This window comes from Thalassophryne amazonica, chromosome 13 (genome assembly GCF_902500255.1).
Source record: "Thalassophryne amazonica chromosome 13, fThaAma1.1, whole genome shotgun sequence".
Taxonomy (NCBI): domain Eukaryota; kingdom Metazoa; phylum Chordata; class Actinopteri; order Batrachoidiformes; family Batrachoididae; genus Thalassophryne; species Thalassophryne amazonica.
Window position 1 is genome coordinate 72,351,160 of NC_047115.1, and position 19,665 is coordinate 72,370,824.

Sequence of the window (19,665 nt, forward strand, 5' to 3'; positions counted from 1 at the left end):
AAATACACATGCACAGATTTCTATACGCATTTGTGGATCTGTTTACACACACAGATCAAAATACGGACAAACAGATTTCACACGCACAGATCAAATACACATGCACAGATTTCTATACGCATTTGTGGATCTGTTTACACACACAGATCAAAATACGCACACAGATTTCACACGCACAGATCAAATACACATGCACAGATTTCTATACGCATTTGTGGATCTGTTTACACACGCACAGATCAAAATACGGACAAACAGATTTCACACGCACAGATCAAAATACACATGCACAGATTTCTATACGCATTTGTGGATCTGTTTACACACGCACAGATCAAAATACGGACAAACAGATTTCACACGCACAGATCAAAATACACATGCACAGATTTCTATACGCATTTGTGGATCTGTTTACACACACAGATCAAAATACGCACACAGATTTCACACGCACAGATCAAAATACACATGCACAGATTTCTATACGCATTTGTGGATCTGTTTACACACGCACAGATCAAAATACGGACAAACAGATTTCACACGCACAGATCAAAATACACATGCACAGATTTCTATACGCATTTGTGGATCTGTTTACACACACACAGATCAAAATACGGACAAACAGATTTCACACGCACAGATCAAAATACACATGCACAGATTTCTATACGCATTTGTGGATCTGTTTACACACACAGATCAAAATACGCACACAGATTTCACACGCACAGATCAAAATACACATGCACAGATTTCTATACGCATTTGTGGATCTGTTTACACACGCACAGATCAAAATACGGACAAACAGATTTCACACGCACAGATCAAAATACACATGCACAGATTTCTATACGCATTTGTGGATCTGTTTACACACGCACAGATCAAAATACGGACAAACAGATTTCACACGCACAGATCAAAATACACATGCACAGATTTCTATACGCATTTGTGGATCTGTTTACACACACAGATCAAAATACGCACACAGATTTCACACGCACAGATCAAAATACACATGCACAGATTTCTATACGCATTTGTGGATCTGTTTACACACGCACAGATCAAAATACGGACAAACAGATTTCACACGCACAGATCAAAATACACATGCACAGATTTCTATACGCATTTGTGGATCTGTTTACACACACAGATCAAAATACGCACACAGATTTCACACGCACAGATCAAAATACACATGCACAGATTTCTATACGCATTTGTGGATCTGTTTACACACACACAGATCAAAATACGCACACAGATTTCACACGCACAGATCAAAATACACATGCACAGATTTCTATACGCATTTGTGGAGCTGTTTACACACACAGATCAAAATACGCACACAGATTTCACACGCACAGATCAAAATACACATGCACAGATTTCTATACGCATTTGTGGAGCTGTTTACACACACAGATCAAAATACGCACACAGATTTCACACGCACAGATCAAAATACACATGCACAGATTTCTATACGCATTTGTGGAGCTGTTTACACACACAGATCAAAATACGCACACAGATTTCACACGCACAGATCAAAATACACATGCACAGATTTCTATACGCATTTGTGGATCTGTTTACACACAGATCAAAATACGCACACAGATTTCACACGCACAGATCAACATACACATGCACAGATTTCTATACGCATTTGTGGAGCTGTTTACACACACAGATCAAAATACGCACACAGATTTCACACGCACAGATCAAAATACACATGCACAGATTTCTATACGCATTTGTGGAGCTGTTTACACACACAGATCAAAATACGCACACAGATTTCACACGCACAGTTCAAAATACACATGCACAGATTTCTATACGCATTTGTGGAGCTGTTTACACACACAGATCAAAATACGCACACAGATTTCACACGCACAGATTAACATGCACATGCACAGATTTCACACGCACAGTTCAAAATACACATGCACAGATTTCTATACGCATTTGTGGAGCTGTTTACACACATAGATCAAAATACGCACACAGATTTCACACGCACAGATCAAAATACACATGCACAGATTTCTATACGCATTTGTGGATCTGTTTACACACACAGATCAAAATACGCACACAGATTTCACACGCACAGATCAACATACACATGCACAGATTTCACACGCACAGTTCAAAATACACATGCACAGATTTCTATACGCATTTGTGGAGCTGTTTACACACACAGATCAAAATACGCACACAGATTTCACACGCACAGATCAACATACACATGCACAGATTTCACACGCACAGTTCAAAATACACATGCACAGATTTCTATACGCATTTGTGGAGCTGTTTACACACACAGATCAAAATACGCACACAGATTTCACACGCACAGTTCAAAATACACATGCACAGTTTTCTACACGCGTTTGTGGATCTGTTTACACACGCACAGATCAAAATACGCACAAACAGATTTCACACGCACAGATCAAAATACACATGCAGATTTCTATACGCATTTGTGGAGCTGTTTACACACATACAGATCAAAATACACATGCATTTGTGGATCTGGTTACACACGCAGAGATCAAAATACGCATGCACAGATTGCTATACGCATCTGTTTACACATGCACAGATATCACACGCACAGATCAAAATACACATGCACAGATTGCTATACGCATCTGTTTACACACGCACAGATTTCACACGCACAGATCAAAATACGCATGCACAGATTGCTATACGCATCTGTTTACACACGCACAGATATCACACGCACAGATCAAAATACGCACGCACAGATTGCTATACGCATTTGTGGATCTGTTTACACACGCACAGATCAAAATACGCACGCACAGATTTGCTACACGCATTTGTGGATCAAAATACGCATTTGCAAATACTTTTGCTACAATAATGGCCCCATACATGTGACATACAAAGCACCATCAAATGACAAGGATCCACTCAGCCGTTATATAATATTAAATAGCTGATAGTCTGAATAACAATTTTTGGGGCCAACTTTCCTCTGTTGTGAGAAATAAATACAAAGACACTGACATCCACAAAATGTACTTTTGATAGGAAAAAACTGACTTCACTTGCCACTTAGTTTTAGCCTTAATGTAGTCAAAAACAAAACACTAATTTACACGGGGGATGTCTTTATGCCTAAAAATATGGCATAAGTGCTGCAAATATATATGTAGTTTTGAAGCTATAGCTACTGATTCACCATGCCCCGGTTTCCCCTACATCGTGTCACCTACACTTTCATCTAAATTAAAGCACTTTTTGACAGCCATAAAATGTATATATAAAATAAAGCAACTACATTGGGTCATCTTGGTTTTTATACTGCATAGTTCTGTACATTTATCAAATCAAATTTAATAACAGCTTTTAAATCCAGTGCTTTATGGTTTATAAAACAAGTCTTCGCGTGTTCAGCCAATCGGTGATTTCAGATTGCATGACGTCACTGTGTTTACCCGGAAATGAGTACTGCAGAAATCTTCCGAGCTGTGCGTCTCCGTTTTTAAATAGCGCCGACCTTCTGAGAGTTTTTAGGTCATTAACACGAATTTTAGTATGTACACCGGTCTTCTGCCCAAAGGTTTAACAGAAGCGGATCTCAGCCCTGATGAAGAGGAGGAGACGGAGGTGAAAAAGCAGAGCTGTGTTGGAGAAAGGCGTGTTTTTTCGGTGGAGGCTGTCGGTGACTCTGCTGCCTGCAGCCTGCCCGGTGTTTCACAGCAGATGTGGCAGGTAGGTGGGTTTATTTCCCTGTCAGCTCATTTATTAAACTCACACAGTTCCCTCAGCTGTCAGAACATGTGCGAAGTGTAAGTTAAACAACAATCTTCTCGGGCTATAAGCAAAAATAAAGCACATAAACTGTTCGTAGTCTTTTGTTTGTAACCCCTGTGAGATGTGATCAATGTTAAGTATTTAAATATCCCTGTTTGATCCTGCTAGCACTGTTCCAGCACCTCCATATCCCTTAATCTGACAAGTTAGGAAAACCCAAATCAGCAGCAAAGCTGTTTCAGGCCAGCACACTGGGATTTTAACTGCTGATTTTTTATTCTTAACTGTACTCACTGATCTATAACTGCAAAACCCAGCTGACTGTACCACTAACACTACTTACATAAATGGAAATGGTGTATGAAAGCTGTTAATAGTCTTTACTTGCAGAATCTCCCTTGATTGCAAATGATGTATGTGCCAGTGCATATACAGACCCTGAGCTGAATGTAACTTTTAAATATGAAATTCCTAACTTGAAATGTATGCACATTCGTAAAACATTTGTGTTCCTTTTGGTACAGACTCCGGATTAATGTTTCCGAACATTCCTGGGCAGTGTTTAGATTACCTCTGCTAATGCATAGAAGAGAGTGTAGGAAGGGGTGGGGAAAGTTGGCAGGAGTGGTTTTCAAAATAAAGGTACAGTCACTTTATCTACAAGCGACAGAGGCAAAGTGATGACTTGCGATTCATTTTCAAAGTGGGCATTTTGCAGCAGCAAGAGACAGCCGTCGCTCTGCCACCAGCTAAGTAGAGTTAAAATAGATTTGAAGTTTATTTTATGTACTTGTAAATACACAGTAACACGACATGATAATTGTCAATCCGAGTGACTAGAGGGTATGCGCGTAACTTCGTCAAACCCGGAAGCCAGCAGTATACGCCATACTGGATGGTAAACAAAGCGACAGCTGCCATGTTCGCTCGTCTGTAAACTGCACTGTCGGCTGTCACAATGTGGACGATGGGACAGTCCACATGTGACATCATGAATCAAACAGTTTTAGACTGTTTTAAGCCTGTCGGAGCTCTGTGAGGCTGTTTTATTAGTGATTGTTAAAACTGAACCAGTGTATCGTGAATGAAGGTCAGTAAAGGCACAAACTCCCACATTTGTGATAAAACAATCAGAATCATTAAAGCAAGTTACTTTGTTATGAAAAGTATTTAAGATGTATTTTGCCTGTGTGTCTTGATAAGCAAGAGGAAACATTAACAACATAAACCAGTGTGCTGTGCATGCACTGATGGCATGATTTTCCTTGGCACTATGGGAAATAAAAGGTACACAAAGCAACTCACCTTTGACATGATGAGATGATGTCACACACTAATGAACTCATCCCATCTGCTGTTAATCAGTGTAATCACCTGGTGGAGCTGGTTGTTACAAAGAAACCTGCACCCTTTTCCCTTTCTGTAGTCCGGTTGACACCTATGGACTGGTCAGAGACATTATTCTAAAATTCAATTTTTGAACAAGATAAATTTTATATTTTGCTTTCAGTCTTGATTTTGCGTCAGGATGGCTTAGCGGGAACCCTGCCTTTTGGCAGCCCAGTTGATGGAAGAACTTTAATCTCCTTATGTATTTGTGGAAGAGTCCATCGCTGAGGGGAAGGTTATATGCTAGGAATAATGTTTAAAAAGAATTTGCAAGCCAGCCAAAACAAGGGGGCGTGATCGGTTTTGAAAACCCCTGTCAAAGCAAATATCAGCATATTACATGGTAGTAGGAGTTGGGACTACCAGCATTTAGGCTTGGGTATGATTCTGGATGCATATGATTCAGGGTACCTATGTGTCCTTGGACAAGGTGTTTTATCTCTATTGTCCCAGTTCACCCAGCTGTAAATAGTGCCTGACCTTGGCTAGAGAGCAGCCTGTGATGGACTAGTATCTCATACAAATGTATTCATGGACTGTCTTATGCATCATGCTATCTCCTGGGATAAGCATGGCCCCAGCGGGCCATAGGGTCTGTGTAAAGCTACTATTTAAACACATGGCACAAATTAAATGAATGTCGACATTTTTTTGTTGAAGTTCAAACGGAGCATCTTAATTGGGATGAAAGGTAATTTAACTGACTTTGAATGAGACATGATTGCTATATGAGCTGGTTTGAGTATCTACTGGAGTTTGACCCACAACCATCTTTCCAGAAAGCAAATACATTCAATGAGTGGTGGTCCTCTGGGGAAAAAATGTTGCTGGAAAAGTTCAGGAAGGAAGGGTCAGACTTGTTGGATCATTAGAAAGACACCCTTAACTCAAATATCCGTTTGTTATAACCAAGAGATGCAGAAGAGCATCTGTCAGTATATAACATCAAAACAAATGTTAGACATGTCAAATATTGTAGCTGCATTGCAGAATACCACAACAGATGTCACTCCTGTCAGCTAAGAACAGGAAACTGAGGCACTAGTGGGCAGGCACTCACCAAATTGGCATAGTACAAGATTATATATAATGCCTAGTCTGATGATTCTCAACTTCTGCTATGAATTTGAGATAGGAGGGTCAGAATTTGTCATAAACAACAATGAAAGCATAAATCTATCTTGCTTTGCATAAACAATTCAGCCTGCTGTTGGTGGTGTAATGGTTTGGCAACTCTGAAACTCTCAAGTCTTGTCAATATGATATTGTTGATATGGTTTGACCTTGTCCCCTCACCATCTTTGAAAAATTCAAAATCCAGGTGCGATGCTGGCAACACCCTGCGAGGGAAGTAGGCCACCCACTGAACGTTGCGCGAAATCAAGTAATTTTCCTCGCAGTTGCTGTTCATAGGGTGTCACTGCCCTGTGGGATAGGACCCTAAGCAACAGCCATCGGGACAAAGGCTTTTAAGAAGACGTGAAGGTACCACAGGTCACCAAATGGCCACAGGCAATGCCAGACATATATCCAATGTTACCAGGTCAGACCCTGGGCAATCCCAACTCTCCTGGTTGTCAGTAGGACTAGGACCCAACCATATCAACCTCTGTTCTGTTGTCATTTCCTGTACTGTTGCTGTGACTGACACACACAACCCAAAGGTCACTGCAGTGTATGAATCAGTTGTGGGAAACTATTTTGGGAAACTGATGCATTTCATAATTGAGTGTACTATCTGTGTATGTTTAAGAAATTTCAAGATCTGCGGAGAAGGAATGATGAGATGAAGACTACGACTGCAACCAGAAGAAGAAATCGAAAAAGGCAGAAGAAAGGTATTAGTGATCCTTCAATGAAAATTTATTGCAAGATTACTGAACATACACAAGACAATTTCAACCCCTTGCTACCATTTAGCAGTGATTGCTAAATCTCACCTTCAAGTCTCATTTTTGTCTTAACACTTAATTTATAAGGATTTTGCCATCATTGTTTTAATTTAGCCAAATGCTGGAAAATTACAGGATAATAAAACTTTTGCTATTCATTCACATAATTGCAATGGGTGGACACGTACGTATTCAGTAACATTCGGTGATTGGACATTTTACAACCCCTGGCAAAAATTATGGAATCACCGGCCTCTGAGGATGTTCATTCAGTTGTTTAATTTTGTAGAAAAAAAGCAGATCACAGACATGACACAAACTAAAGTCATTTCAAATGGCAACTTTCTGGCTTTAAGAAACACTATAAGAAATCAGGAAAAAAAATTGTGGCAGTCAGTAACGGTTACTTTTTTAGACCAAGCAGAGGGAAAAAAATATGGACTCACTCAATTCTGAGGAATAAATTATGGAATCACCCTGTAAATTTTCATCCCCAAAACTAACACCTGCATCAAATCAGATCTGCTCGTTAGTCTGCATTTAAAAAGGAGTGATCACACCTTGGAGAGCTGTTGCACCAAGTGGACTGACATGAATCATGGGTCCAACACGAGAGATGTCAACTGAAACAAAGGAGAGGATTATCAAACTCTTAAAAGAGGGTAAATCATCACGCAATGTTGCAAAAGAAGTTGGTTGTTCACAGTCAGCCGTGTCTAAACTCTGGACCAAATACAATCAGCATGGGAAGGTTGTTAAAGGCAAACATACTGGTAGACCAGGGAAGACATCAAAGCGTCAAGACAGAAAACTTAAAGCAATATGTCTCAAAAATCGAAAATGCACAACAAAACAAATGAGGAACAAATGGGAGGAAACTGGAGTCAACGTCTGTGACCGAACTGTAAGAAACCGCCTAAAGGAAATGGGATTTACATACAGAAAAGATAAACGAAAGCCTTCATTAACACCTAAACAGAAAAAAACAAGGTTACAATGGGCTAAGGAAAAGCAATCGTGGACTATGGACGACTGGATGAAAGTCATATTCAGTGATGAATCTCGAATCTGCATTGGGCAAGGTGATGATGCTGGAACTTTTGTTTGGTGCCGTTCCAATGAGATTTATAAAGATGACTGCCTGAAGAGAACATGTAAATTTCCACAGTCATTGATGATATGGGGCTGCATGTCAGGTAAAGGCACTGGGGAGATGGTTGTCATTACATCATCAATAAATGCACAAGTTTACGTTGATATTTTGGACACTTATACCATCAATTGAAAGGATGTTTGGGGATGATGAAATCATTTTTCAAGATGATAATGCATCTTGCCATAGAGCAAAAACTGTGAAAACATTCCTTGCAAAAAGACACATAGGGTCAATGTCATGGCCTGCAAATAGTCCGGATCTTAATCCAATTGAAAATCTTTGGTGGAAGTTGAAGAAAATGGTCCATGACAAGGCTCCAACCTGCAAAGCTGATCTGGCAAGAGCAGTCAGAGAAAGTTGGAGCCAGATTGATGAAGAGTACTGTTTGTCACTCATTAAGTCCATGCCTCAGAGACTGCAAGCTGTTATAAAAGCCAGAGGAGGTGCAACAAAATGCTAGTGATGTGTTGGAGCGTTCTTTTGTTTTTCATGATTCCATAATTTTTTCCTCAGAATTGAGTGATCCCATATTTTTTTTCCCTCTGCTTGGTCTAAAAAAGTAACCGTTACTGACTGCCACAATTTTTTTTCCTGATTTCTTACAGTGTTTCTTAAAGCCAGAAAGTTGGCATTTGAAATGACGTTAGTTTTGTGTCATGTCTGTGATATGTTTTTTTTTCTAAAAAATTAAACAACTGAATGAACATCCTCCCAGGCTGGTGATTCCATAATTTTTGCCAGGGGTTGTATAAAAATATTTATTTTCTTTGTATTTAATAATGTGTCAGCCCTCCTGTATCTTCAGAAGCCTTTGAACAAAATATAATAGTATAGTATAAACTGAATCTTTCACATTTACTCTTTGTTGAAGTGACATTATTGAGCAGAAAAGGTAGTTCGGGTTTTTAATAATCAGTGGAAGCTTTTCTTTTGGTTGACTGCCTCTTTGTCCAATAGAATCACTCACTCACTCATTTTCAACTGCTTAGTCCAATTAAGGGTCGCGGGGGAGCTGGAGCCTATCCCAGCAGTCATAGGGTGTGAGGTGGGGTACACCCTGGACAGGACGCCAGTCTGTCGCAGGGCCACAGAAAGTTTGCAATCCACCGAACCTGCATGTCTTTGGATATGGGAGGAAGCCGGAGCGCCCGGAGGGAGAACATGCAAACTCCACATAGCAATAGAAACACATTTAGATCAAAATCTGATTACTGATTATTTAAGCCATTATTTCAGTTTGAAGCTATACACCTTTAAAATGTTGCATTTCAAATTTTATGGCCCATTTATGAACTGTGAAAGTATACTAAATAGGAAAGACAAATTGTATATATACACACACACACACAGGAGCATGCAACAGTTTCTGTGCTTATTAAGCTCTCTGAAACTTGCAGTGAAAATCATCTGTACAGCATGATATAAATTAACTAAAAATATCAATGCCAAAATAATGGCATGCATAATTGTGGGAACCCTTTAGCACAACGCAACTAAATCATCAATTTTACAGGCAGTTTTCTTTTGACAAGTGTGGGGATGGATACATGAAGTCACTGAATATGTCTTTAGTGCTCATACAGAGCCTGCACTGACTGTAGACTTCAAATATGATGTTCATTATTTGGTATGGGTGCATATTCTTGGTCAATTTACCAGGTGGCAGCACAGCACAATGTATCCCTTTACATGTAGACTCCAAACAATGTTGGTCTTTCTAGCTATTCTTTAGTTCTGGTTTTAAGTTCCTATTCTGGTTTATTACGTCTGCCAAGGATGTAATAAAATCATCGCCGTTTATTTATTTAGTTGTCTGTCTGTATGTTAGCAGGATTACTTCAGAACTACTTCACGGATTCTCACCAAATTTGTACCACAGATAGATATTAGGGCATGGAAGACTCCATTGAATTTTGGAGGTGATCCTGATCCAGATTCTGGATCTGGATTTCAATTAGTTTGCTTCACTTTATCAGATTTTGAGGATTACATCAAAAGTACTTCACAGATTTTCACCAACTTTTCACCACAAATTGGTGTTAGGCTTTGATAGACTCCACTAAGGTGATCTGGATCCGGATCTGGATTCTGGATCAGGATTTCACTTTGTAGACTTTTAAGGATTATGTAAAAACTACTTCACGGATATGACATCGCGATGTAAAACCAAGAACAGGAAGACACTATTTTGTTTCAGCTTGTGAACTAAATATCACATTGCAACATCTTGATCAGACGGACCATTCTGGATCAGTATGCAGTTATTGCATTGTGTTGTGGAATCTGGAGCCAGGTAAAGTCTGGGTCACGATGTGAATCACATATCTGTTAATTTGAGTCCTTGTCAACCCCTGGCGGATGTCAGAAATCTCAGATTGCTCTTGTATTTCCACTCCTAATGTCTTCCTTTCCATTTGGACTCTGGAACAGTGTTTGCAAGACAGGTGTTTTAAAGGTTTCACAGTGTTTTGAATCAGTCTTTCAAGTTTGCATTACATTATTTGGAATAACAACGTTTTAACACCGCCCCCAGTCACACATTCAAACTATTCTTTAATTCCAGTTTTATTTTGTTATTATGTTTGATATTTTTGTCTCGTATTGTATTTATCCAAATAATGGGCATCATGTTTCTCTCTGCTGTTGTAAGCTTAACTCTATTTGTTAGCTGATGCTAAAATGATGAGCAGGGAAAACATATCTAAGGTATATTACATAGGCAAAACAAAGTTTGTCTTTGGGATTGATCTAGTCCATCAAAGTTATCCACAGGATAACCACAGGGTTACCAAAGGATAGTGTCTGTTTTTGGGTTTTGATCTACACAAGCTGGCTGGGTTGGACTGTTTTAAGTGCCTGTCACACTATGACAGATTGAGGAAATGTATGAGTAATGTGTATAAAATTTTGATATCTGTTCAGGTCCATTTTAGTTCTGTAGAAGTCCTCTTCTCATTCGTTGTCTTTCCTTGTCAGATGATCTGTGGTGAGTCCAGCACAAAGTTTTGTACAGGCTTAAAACTATGTGCGGACATTATACAGAGCTTTCCCAGTGGTTACATGTTTGATTTCCATGTTGTCCTCTACTTATTTGTTACTTCTACAATAATCATGTGTTCATATCCTGTGGCGGTATGATGCTTCAGACTTGGCTTCTGATTGGACAAAACTTTATGGAATCACCGGCCTCGGAGGATGTTAATTCAGTTGTTTAATTTTGTAGAAAAAAAAGCAGATCACAGACATGACACAAAACTAAAGTCATTTCAAATGGCAACTTTCTGGTTTTAAGAAACACTATAAGAAATCAGGAAAAAAAATTGTGGCAGTCAGTAACGATTACTTTTGTAGACCAAGCAGAGGAAAAAAATATGGAATCACTCAATTCTGAGGAAAAAATTATGGAATCATGATAAACAAAAGAACGCTCCAACACATCACAGTATTTTGTTGCACCACCTCTGGCTTTTATAACAGCTTGCAGTCTCTGAGGCATGGACTTAATGAGTGACAAACAGTACTCTTCATCAATCTGGCTCCAACTTTTTCTGATTGCTGTTGCCAGATCAGCTTTGCAGGTTGGTGTCTTGTCATGGACCATTTTCTTCAACTTCCACCAAAGATTTTCAATTGGATTAAGATCCAGACTATTTGCAGGACATGACATTGACCCTATGTGTCTTTTTGCAAGGAATGTTTTCACAGTTTTTGCTCTATGGCAAGATGCATTATCATCTTGAAAAATGATTTCATCATCTCCAAACATCCTTTCAATTGATGGGATAAGAAAAGTGTCCAAAATATCAACGTAAACTTGTGCATTTATTGATGATGTATTGACAGCCATCTCCCCAGTCCCTTTACCTGACATGCAGCCCCATATCATCAATGACTGTGGAAATTTACATGTTCTCTTCAGGCAGTCATCTTTATAAATCTCATTGGAACGGCACCAAACAAAAATCACCTTGCCCAATGCAGATTCGAGATTCATCACTGAATATGACTTTCATCCAGTCAGCCACAGTCCACGATTGCTTTTCCTTAGCCCATTGTAGCCTTGTTTTTTTCTGTTTAGGTGTTAATGATGGCTTTCGTTTAGCTTTTCTGTATGTAAATCCCATTTCCTTTAGGCGGTTTCTTACAGTTCGGTCACAGACGTTGACTCCAGTTTCCTCCCATTCGTTCCTCATTTGTTTTGTTGTGCATTTTCAATTTTTGAGACATATTGCTTTAAGTTTTCTGTCTTGACGCTTTGATGTCTTCCTTGGTCTACCAGTATGTTTGCCTTTAACAACCTTCCCATGTTGTTTGTATTTGGTCCAGAGTTTAGACACAGCTGACTGTGAACAACCAACATCCTTTGCAACACTGCGTGATGATTAACCCTCTTTTAAGAGTTTGATAATCCTCTCCTTTGTTTCAATTGACATCTCTCTTGAGTGAGTCCATATTTTTTTTCCCTCTGCTTGGTCTAAAAAAGTAACCGTTACTGACTGCCACAATTTTTTTTTCTTGATTCTTATAGTGTTTCTTAAAGCCAGAAAGTTGCCATTTGAAATGACTTCAGTTTTGCGTCATGTCTGTGATCTGCTTTTTTTCTACAAAATTAAACAACTGAATGAGCATCCAAGGCCGGTGATTAAATAATTTTTGCCAGGGGTTGTATGTATATGTATATATATGTATATATATGTATATATGTGTATATATGTATATATATGTATATATATATATATATATATATATATATATATATATATATACACTCAACAAAAATATAAACACAACACTTTTGGTTTTGCTCCCATTTTGTATGAGATGAACTCAAAGATCTAAAACTTTTTCCACATACACAATATCACCATTTCCCTCAAATACTGTTCACAAACCAGTCTAAATCTGTGATAGTGAGCACTTCTCCTTTGCTGAGATAATCCATCCCACCTCACAGGTGTGCCATATCAAGATGCTGATTAGACGCCATGATTAGTGCACAGGTGTGCCTTAGACTGTCCACAATAAAAGGCCACTCTGAAAGGTGCAGTTTTGTTTTATTGGGGGGGGATACCAGTCAGTATCTGGTGTGACCACCATTTGCCTCATGCAGTGCAACACATCTCCTTCGCATAGAGTTGATCAGGTTGTCAATTGTGGCCTGTGGAATGTTGGTCCACTCCTCTTCAATGGCTGTGCGAAGTTGCTGGATATTGGCAGGAACTGGTACACGCTGTCGTATACGCCGGTCCAGAGCATCCCAAACATGATCAATGGGTGACATGTCTGGTGAATATGCCGGCCATGCAAGAACTGGGATATTTCCAGCTTCCAAGAATTGTGTACAGATCCTTGCAACATGGGGCCGTGCATTATCCTGCTGCAACATGAGGTGATGTTCTTGGATGTATGGCACAACAATGGGCCTCAGGATCTCGTCACGGTATCTCTGTGCATTCAAAATGCCATCAATAAAATGCACCTGTGTTCTTCGTCCATAACAGATGCCTGCCCATACCATAACCCCACCGCCACCATGGGCCACTCGATCCACAACACTGACATCAGAAAACCGCTCACCCACACGACGCCACACACGCTGTCTGCCATCTGCCCTGAACAGTGTGAACCGGGATTCATCCGTGAAGAGAACACCTCTCCAACGTGCCAAACGCCAGCGAATGTGAGCATTTGCCCACTCAAGTCAGTTACGACGACGAACTGGAGTCAGGTCCAGACCCTGATGAGGACGACGAGCATGCAGATGAGCTTCCCTGAGACGTTTTCTGACAGTTTGTGCAGAAATTATTTGGTTATGCAAACCGATTGTTTCAGCAGCTGTCCGAGTGGCTGGTCTCAAACGATCTTGGAGGTGAACATGCTGGATGTGGAGGTCCTGGGCTGGTGTGGTTACACATGGTCTGCGATTGTGAGGCTGGTTGGATGTACTGCCAAATTCTCTGAAACGCCTTTGGAGATGGCTTATGGTAGAGAAATGAACATTCAATACACAAGCAACAGCTCTGGTTGACATTCCTGCTGTCAGCATGCCAATTGCACGCTCCCTCAAATCTTGTGACATCTGTGGCATTGTGCTGTGTGATAAAACTGCACCTTTCAGAGTGGCCTTTTATTGTGGGCAGTCTAAGGCACACCTGTGCACTAATCATGGCGTCTAATCAGCATCTTGATATGGCACACCTGTGAGGTGGGATGGATTATCTCAGCAAAGGAGAAGTGCTCACTATCACAGATTTAGACTGGTTTGTGAACAATATTTGAGGGAAATGGTGATATTGTGTATGTGGAAAAAGTTTTAGATCTTTGAGTTCATCTCATACAAAATGGGAGCAAAACCAAAAGTGTTGCATTTATATTTTTGTTGAGTGTGTGTATGTATGTATGTATGTATGTATGTATGTATATATATATATATATATATATATATATATATATATAATTAATTAATTATACAAATAATGGATTGTAAGGAGTCCAACATAGAGAAATATTGGATGAAGAAAAGTTATATTGGATGAGGCGTAGCAAATCCAATATTTCTCTATGTTGGACTCTCTACCATCCATCAGTTGTCAAGTTAAGCAAACAAAGAGTCAAGTAAATTAGATCAATTTATTCCAACATAACCTTCTGGCACCAAGCATGCCAAAATACAGGTAAATGATGGACAGAAAGGCTAATCTGTGATTGGCTATTGCAGTCTGAGTCTGAGAACGTCTTGCTAATCACAGTATCCAGTGCTACTGTTGCTTCTGTATCATGTTGTTGAGAATTACCTTTGCTGTGACTTTAAAATCATGTGATTTTTTTTTTTTTTTTTTTTTTTTAACTAGATGCTATATTTTAAAAGTTGCATGCTGCTCTGCATTTCAAAACATGCTGCACAACCTGAAGTGCTTGTCTTGTGTCATTCCACAGGAAAAGAAAGTACAGAATCTTCACAAAAAAGGTAATCTCTTAATATTTATATTAATTTATAGCAGGTAGGTTAGTGGGATAATACATTGTACTACCAATATGTAGACCTTGGATAGGTTCTTGGTCACTCTGTCTGTGTCCTTGCTGTAAATGGATAGCAGCTTTGGCTGAGGGAGTAACCTGTGTCAGGCTGGCATCCTGTCTAGGGGAAGTCATAGACATCTGCTTCATGCTAAGAAACCTATAGAAAAGCACCTTCTTCTTATTAGTATATAAAACAAAATCCCTCTAAAGCCTAATGTATTTATTTATTTGTAATCATGATTTGAGACAAAAGAAGGATCCAGGTAGGGCTGTCTTTGAGAAGCAAAGATGTGCAGATGATCTCCAATTTGTCAACAAATTCTTGAGAAAACTGTTGAATGGTTTAAAAACAATGTTTGTCAAAGAAAGATTAGCAGGGATTTGCACGTTTCCCCCTCTACAGTGCATAATATCGTTAAATGAAAGAATTTCTGTGCCTAAAGGGCAAGGATGCAAGCCTAAGATGAACTCCTGTGATCGCCAATTCTTCAGAACACACTGCGTCAAGAACCATCTATCCATCCATAGCTGATATAATCACATGGACAATGGATTCATTTGGGAAACCTTTTCAGTCAGTACAGTGTGGAGTTACATTCACAAGTGCCACTTAAATTTGTGCAAGAAACAAGGCTAGCGTTGGCTTCTCTGGGCTTGAAGTTTGTGGGTTGGACCATCACACAGTGGAAACATGCCAAATTAAAGAACCATCAAGACTGTTATAAGCAACAGGTCCTAAAGAAAGATCCTGTCATGGTATGGGGTTGTTTTTACCCTTCCAAAGTAATTCACAATTATTTAATGGCAACATTAATGCTAAAAAGAACATTGAAATTTTAGAGCAACATATGCTGCCTTCAAGACAACATCTTTTCCAGGGACATCTATGCATTTTTGTCAACAAAACAATGTGGGGCACGATAAGAGAGCTTTCTCAATTGTTTTGTCAATTGTGTCACTTGGATGGCCCAGGGAGAGGGTCACCTCTTTGTCTGGTCTGCTTGAGGTTTCTTCCTCAAATCATCAGAGGGAGTTTTTCCTTACCACTGTCACCTGTTTGCTTGCTCTTGGGGTTGGTAAGGTTAGTCCTTACTTGTGTGATGTGCCTTTAGGCAACTTTGTTGTGATTTGGCGCTATATAAATGAAAATGAATTGAAAACCATTTTCTGTACAATTACAAAAAGCAAGGCTGTGAAAGATGTGGTTAGGGTACTGGATTGGCCTGCCTGCAGTCCTGACCTGTCCCCAATAGAGAATTTGCTGACAATTTTGAAATAAAAATGGGACAAAATGACACCTAAAACGATTCATGTCTTGGTATCCTCTATGCTAAAACCTCTTTAAGTGTTGTGTAAAGGAATAGCAAGATTACAAAGTCATAACTGTTTTAGTATCCCAACCTTTGTTGGAATGTGTTGCAGGCCTAATAGTATGTGAACCCTTAAACAACTACATGTCTGAATGTCGGGAATGGGATCAAATTTAAAAGCAAAAGTCTGGCTTCTTTATCTTTAAAATGATATCAAACACAATGTTTTTAACCATTGGACAACATCATGAACATGAGCTTAAACTGATATATGCATCAGTGTCGAAAATGCATTTTTTCCAAAGCGGAACTTAACTTCAACTGCTGATAACTCGATTACAGCTGTGATTCAAGGAGGATTATCATATTAAAATATCGACAGACATGGATGTTTTCAAAAATTCTAAGTAGCCTTTGCCACCACAAGTGGAATTTTGGCCTCTGGCACATGGACTTACCCCCCCCCCCCCCCCCCCCCCCCCGCAAAAGTAAACCTCTGGTCAGATATGAAACTACATTTTGCCCTATTAAGGCCCTGTCACACGGCGATCGCTGAACAAAGTAAATAAAAGTCTAAAAGTCACAAATCATCGAGAAAAAGTGAACGAATGAGCCTGCACTTCTCCCATCACTGAAAAGCCTGCGAGTGCAGAGCGCATAAAAGACCGAAACGAAACCGAAACTAACAAAAGAAAAAAGAATCGAATGGCCTTGATGCTGTGATCATTTGCAGTGAGTCTGTGCTCTCCACAGCCACCTGCAGCTGCGTTGTCTTAACAGGTTTGTCTTCATTCCAGCAACGTGCGCGCGCTGCGCGCATGAACATTGTAGTCAGAGACGGCTGTAACGTGCGCAAATAGTTAAAGTAGTTGATCAAACAGCTCATCGGACCTTTTGTTATTGATCCGTTCAGATATGTCAAGACAATATCCGATAGGTTGGACAACAAACAAACGCAATGCTGGCAGTACGGTAACTAGGCAAACGATTTGGAACCGTCAAGACAGAAAGCAAAATGGAATATGGACGAATTGAGGTTGTTGTCAGGATTCGTTCACATTTTTCAACAGTTTGAAAATTCTGATGAAGCACCACCTACAGGGACAAAACTGGACGACGGTTAAACAATGTCAACGTAAGTCCAGATTTCTTGTTTCGTTTTGGCTTAGGTGTCCTTCGGGGCTTTAAACAGCTACTGTGGCAAATAGAAATGTGCCACACCTTGGATTGTGTGTTGTTCTGTGCCCAGTGGAAGCTATGGCCCAATGAGGGTGTGAATGTGGTTTGTGTGGTTCACATATGGATGATTCTTAGACTACGGCACTTATTATGTCCTTTGATCATATTGTATGAAAAACAGAAAAAAGGGGAAATCCACACTTTTATAGTTATCTTTACAATGAAAGTGTGTTAAGACATTTGTTCTAGTAGTCTATGATGACTTTTTCACATTTTTTCAGCATCATTATATGCAAATATTGCAGTTTTGTGCTTGTCCCACACCCAGACTTTTGATCTTCAATGATAAAAATGAATGGTAAAGAAATGTTTTTTCTAATGTTTTAAAATATCTCTGAATAAAATATCAGTAAAATAATCAAAACATAATTGGGGTATTCAATGTCATACAACCGTTGTGATTTTTTTAAACAAAATGTTGTTGTCCCACACTATTGCTGTAATTTCCACCACAACATGTAATGTCCCTTTAAACAGTTTGTATGAAAGATTGTTTGGGTAGTTTCTATGGAGATAAACAGTGACATCAGAGCACATGTATATAGCGCCAAATCACAACAAACAGTTGCCCCAAGGCGCTTTATATTGTAAGGCAATGGTGTGGTGGAAATTACATTTACAAGGCCAATAGTGCCCGTAGTTAAAGAATCACCCATATACTGAACATTAAAACACATTTTCTCCATCAGCAGAGAACATCAGGAAGAGGGCAAGAAGCCCTGGGATGAGCTTCAGCAGTATTTTGGAGTCAATGATCGATTTCATCCCCCTGCGTTTTCCAAACCCCCTCCAAAGGTAACTAAAACTCCGAGGCTTCAGCCGATCTGCTGAGGTTTAACACTTGTTCTGTTGTAGCTGTTACGAACACATTCAGGTCCTTTTGTATTTCACTGCCAGAGTGTCCTCCCATTGTTTCATGTGATGTGACATGGATTATTTGAATCCTTAACCTGACATTGAGTAGAATATTAAGGATTAATTTCAGCTAAGTTTAGTGATAAGATTAGGATGAATCTCCTTTCTCATGCAGTTGAGATTATAGATGTAGGGCTTTACTCTGTAGGAATCCAAAAGAAAAGCTCAGTTTTGCTTGTCTGAAGGAAAGAAAAGAGTACATGATACAGACATTTAGAGTTCATGGTGAGATTATGAATATGAAGGTGCCGCTTCTGCAGTTTTCATCCCTGAAGTGGCTAAAAGTCAACTTTTGTTCATTCAAGTAGCTTGTTGTGAATTTGTTTTGTGTGGTGGGGGGCATGCAAATTGCACATGAAGCAAAATATTTGCAATACAAATGAAGCATTTGCTAACCCAGTGAATGAGCACTGTTTCCATTTCAGCTGGAAACCCTTATAATGACTGTTTGGACTGTTTTGTGCTTAATTTATCTAACAGCAGCATAAAATTGAGTTTTTACTTAAAACAAAAGTAATTAATTTGTTGAATGACACACAACTTGTCAACAACAAAATGCAACTCATTTACATATATATGTAAGGATTAAACAACTCGAAGCCCTGCATTATACAATTTGAATGCATGACGCGGAGTCTAAAACACAGGAATGTTCACACAGGAACAGGAACGTTCACAGTTCTGGAAATAAGGTTTGCCGATCAGGAATTGTTCAGAGTTCATGAATATCTTCAGAGGTCAGGTGCTGCGCATCTTGTGATGCAGTTTCAATTAAGCAGGACTTCACTTTAGAAACGACTTGGAAAGTTCTTAGTGGTTCACTATCAGAGTTCATACAGTTCTTGGAAAACAGTTTTTATTCATGCACAGTCACAAACAGGAACAGCATAGAACAGGATGTCACAAC

General features: G+C 39.4%; 1 protein-coding gene across 3 annotated transcripts in view; it reads left to right on the forward strand.

The window, feature by feature from the left end:
• Positions 1-3,537: 3,537 nt before the first annotated feature.
• The window catches only part of fam204a (family with sequence similarity 204 member A), a 53,162-nt gene continuing 37,034 nt past the window's right edge, over positions 3,538-19,665 (forward strand). Inside the window, exons 1-4 of one of the 3 annotated variants that reach the window (XM_034184996.1) lie at positions 3,538-3,795; positions 6,983-7,064; positions 15,211-15,241; positions 18,533-18,638. In XM_034184996.1, coding sequence (XP_034040887.1) covers positions 3,619-3,795; positions 6,983-7,064; positions 15,211-15,241; positions 18,533-18,638 — 396 coding nt within the window. In that variant the 5' untranslated portion in view covers positions 3,538-3,618. Of the gene's footprint in view, positions 3,796-6,979; positions 7,065-15,210; positions 15,242-18,532; positions 18,639-19,665 lie in introns of all 3 variants that reach the window. The other 2 variants (XM_034184995.1, XM_034184994.1) reach the window with 2 other exon arrangements.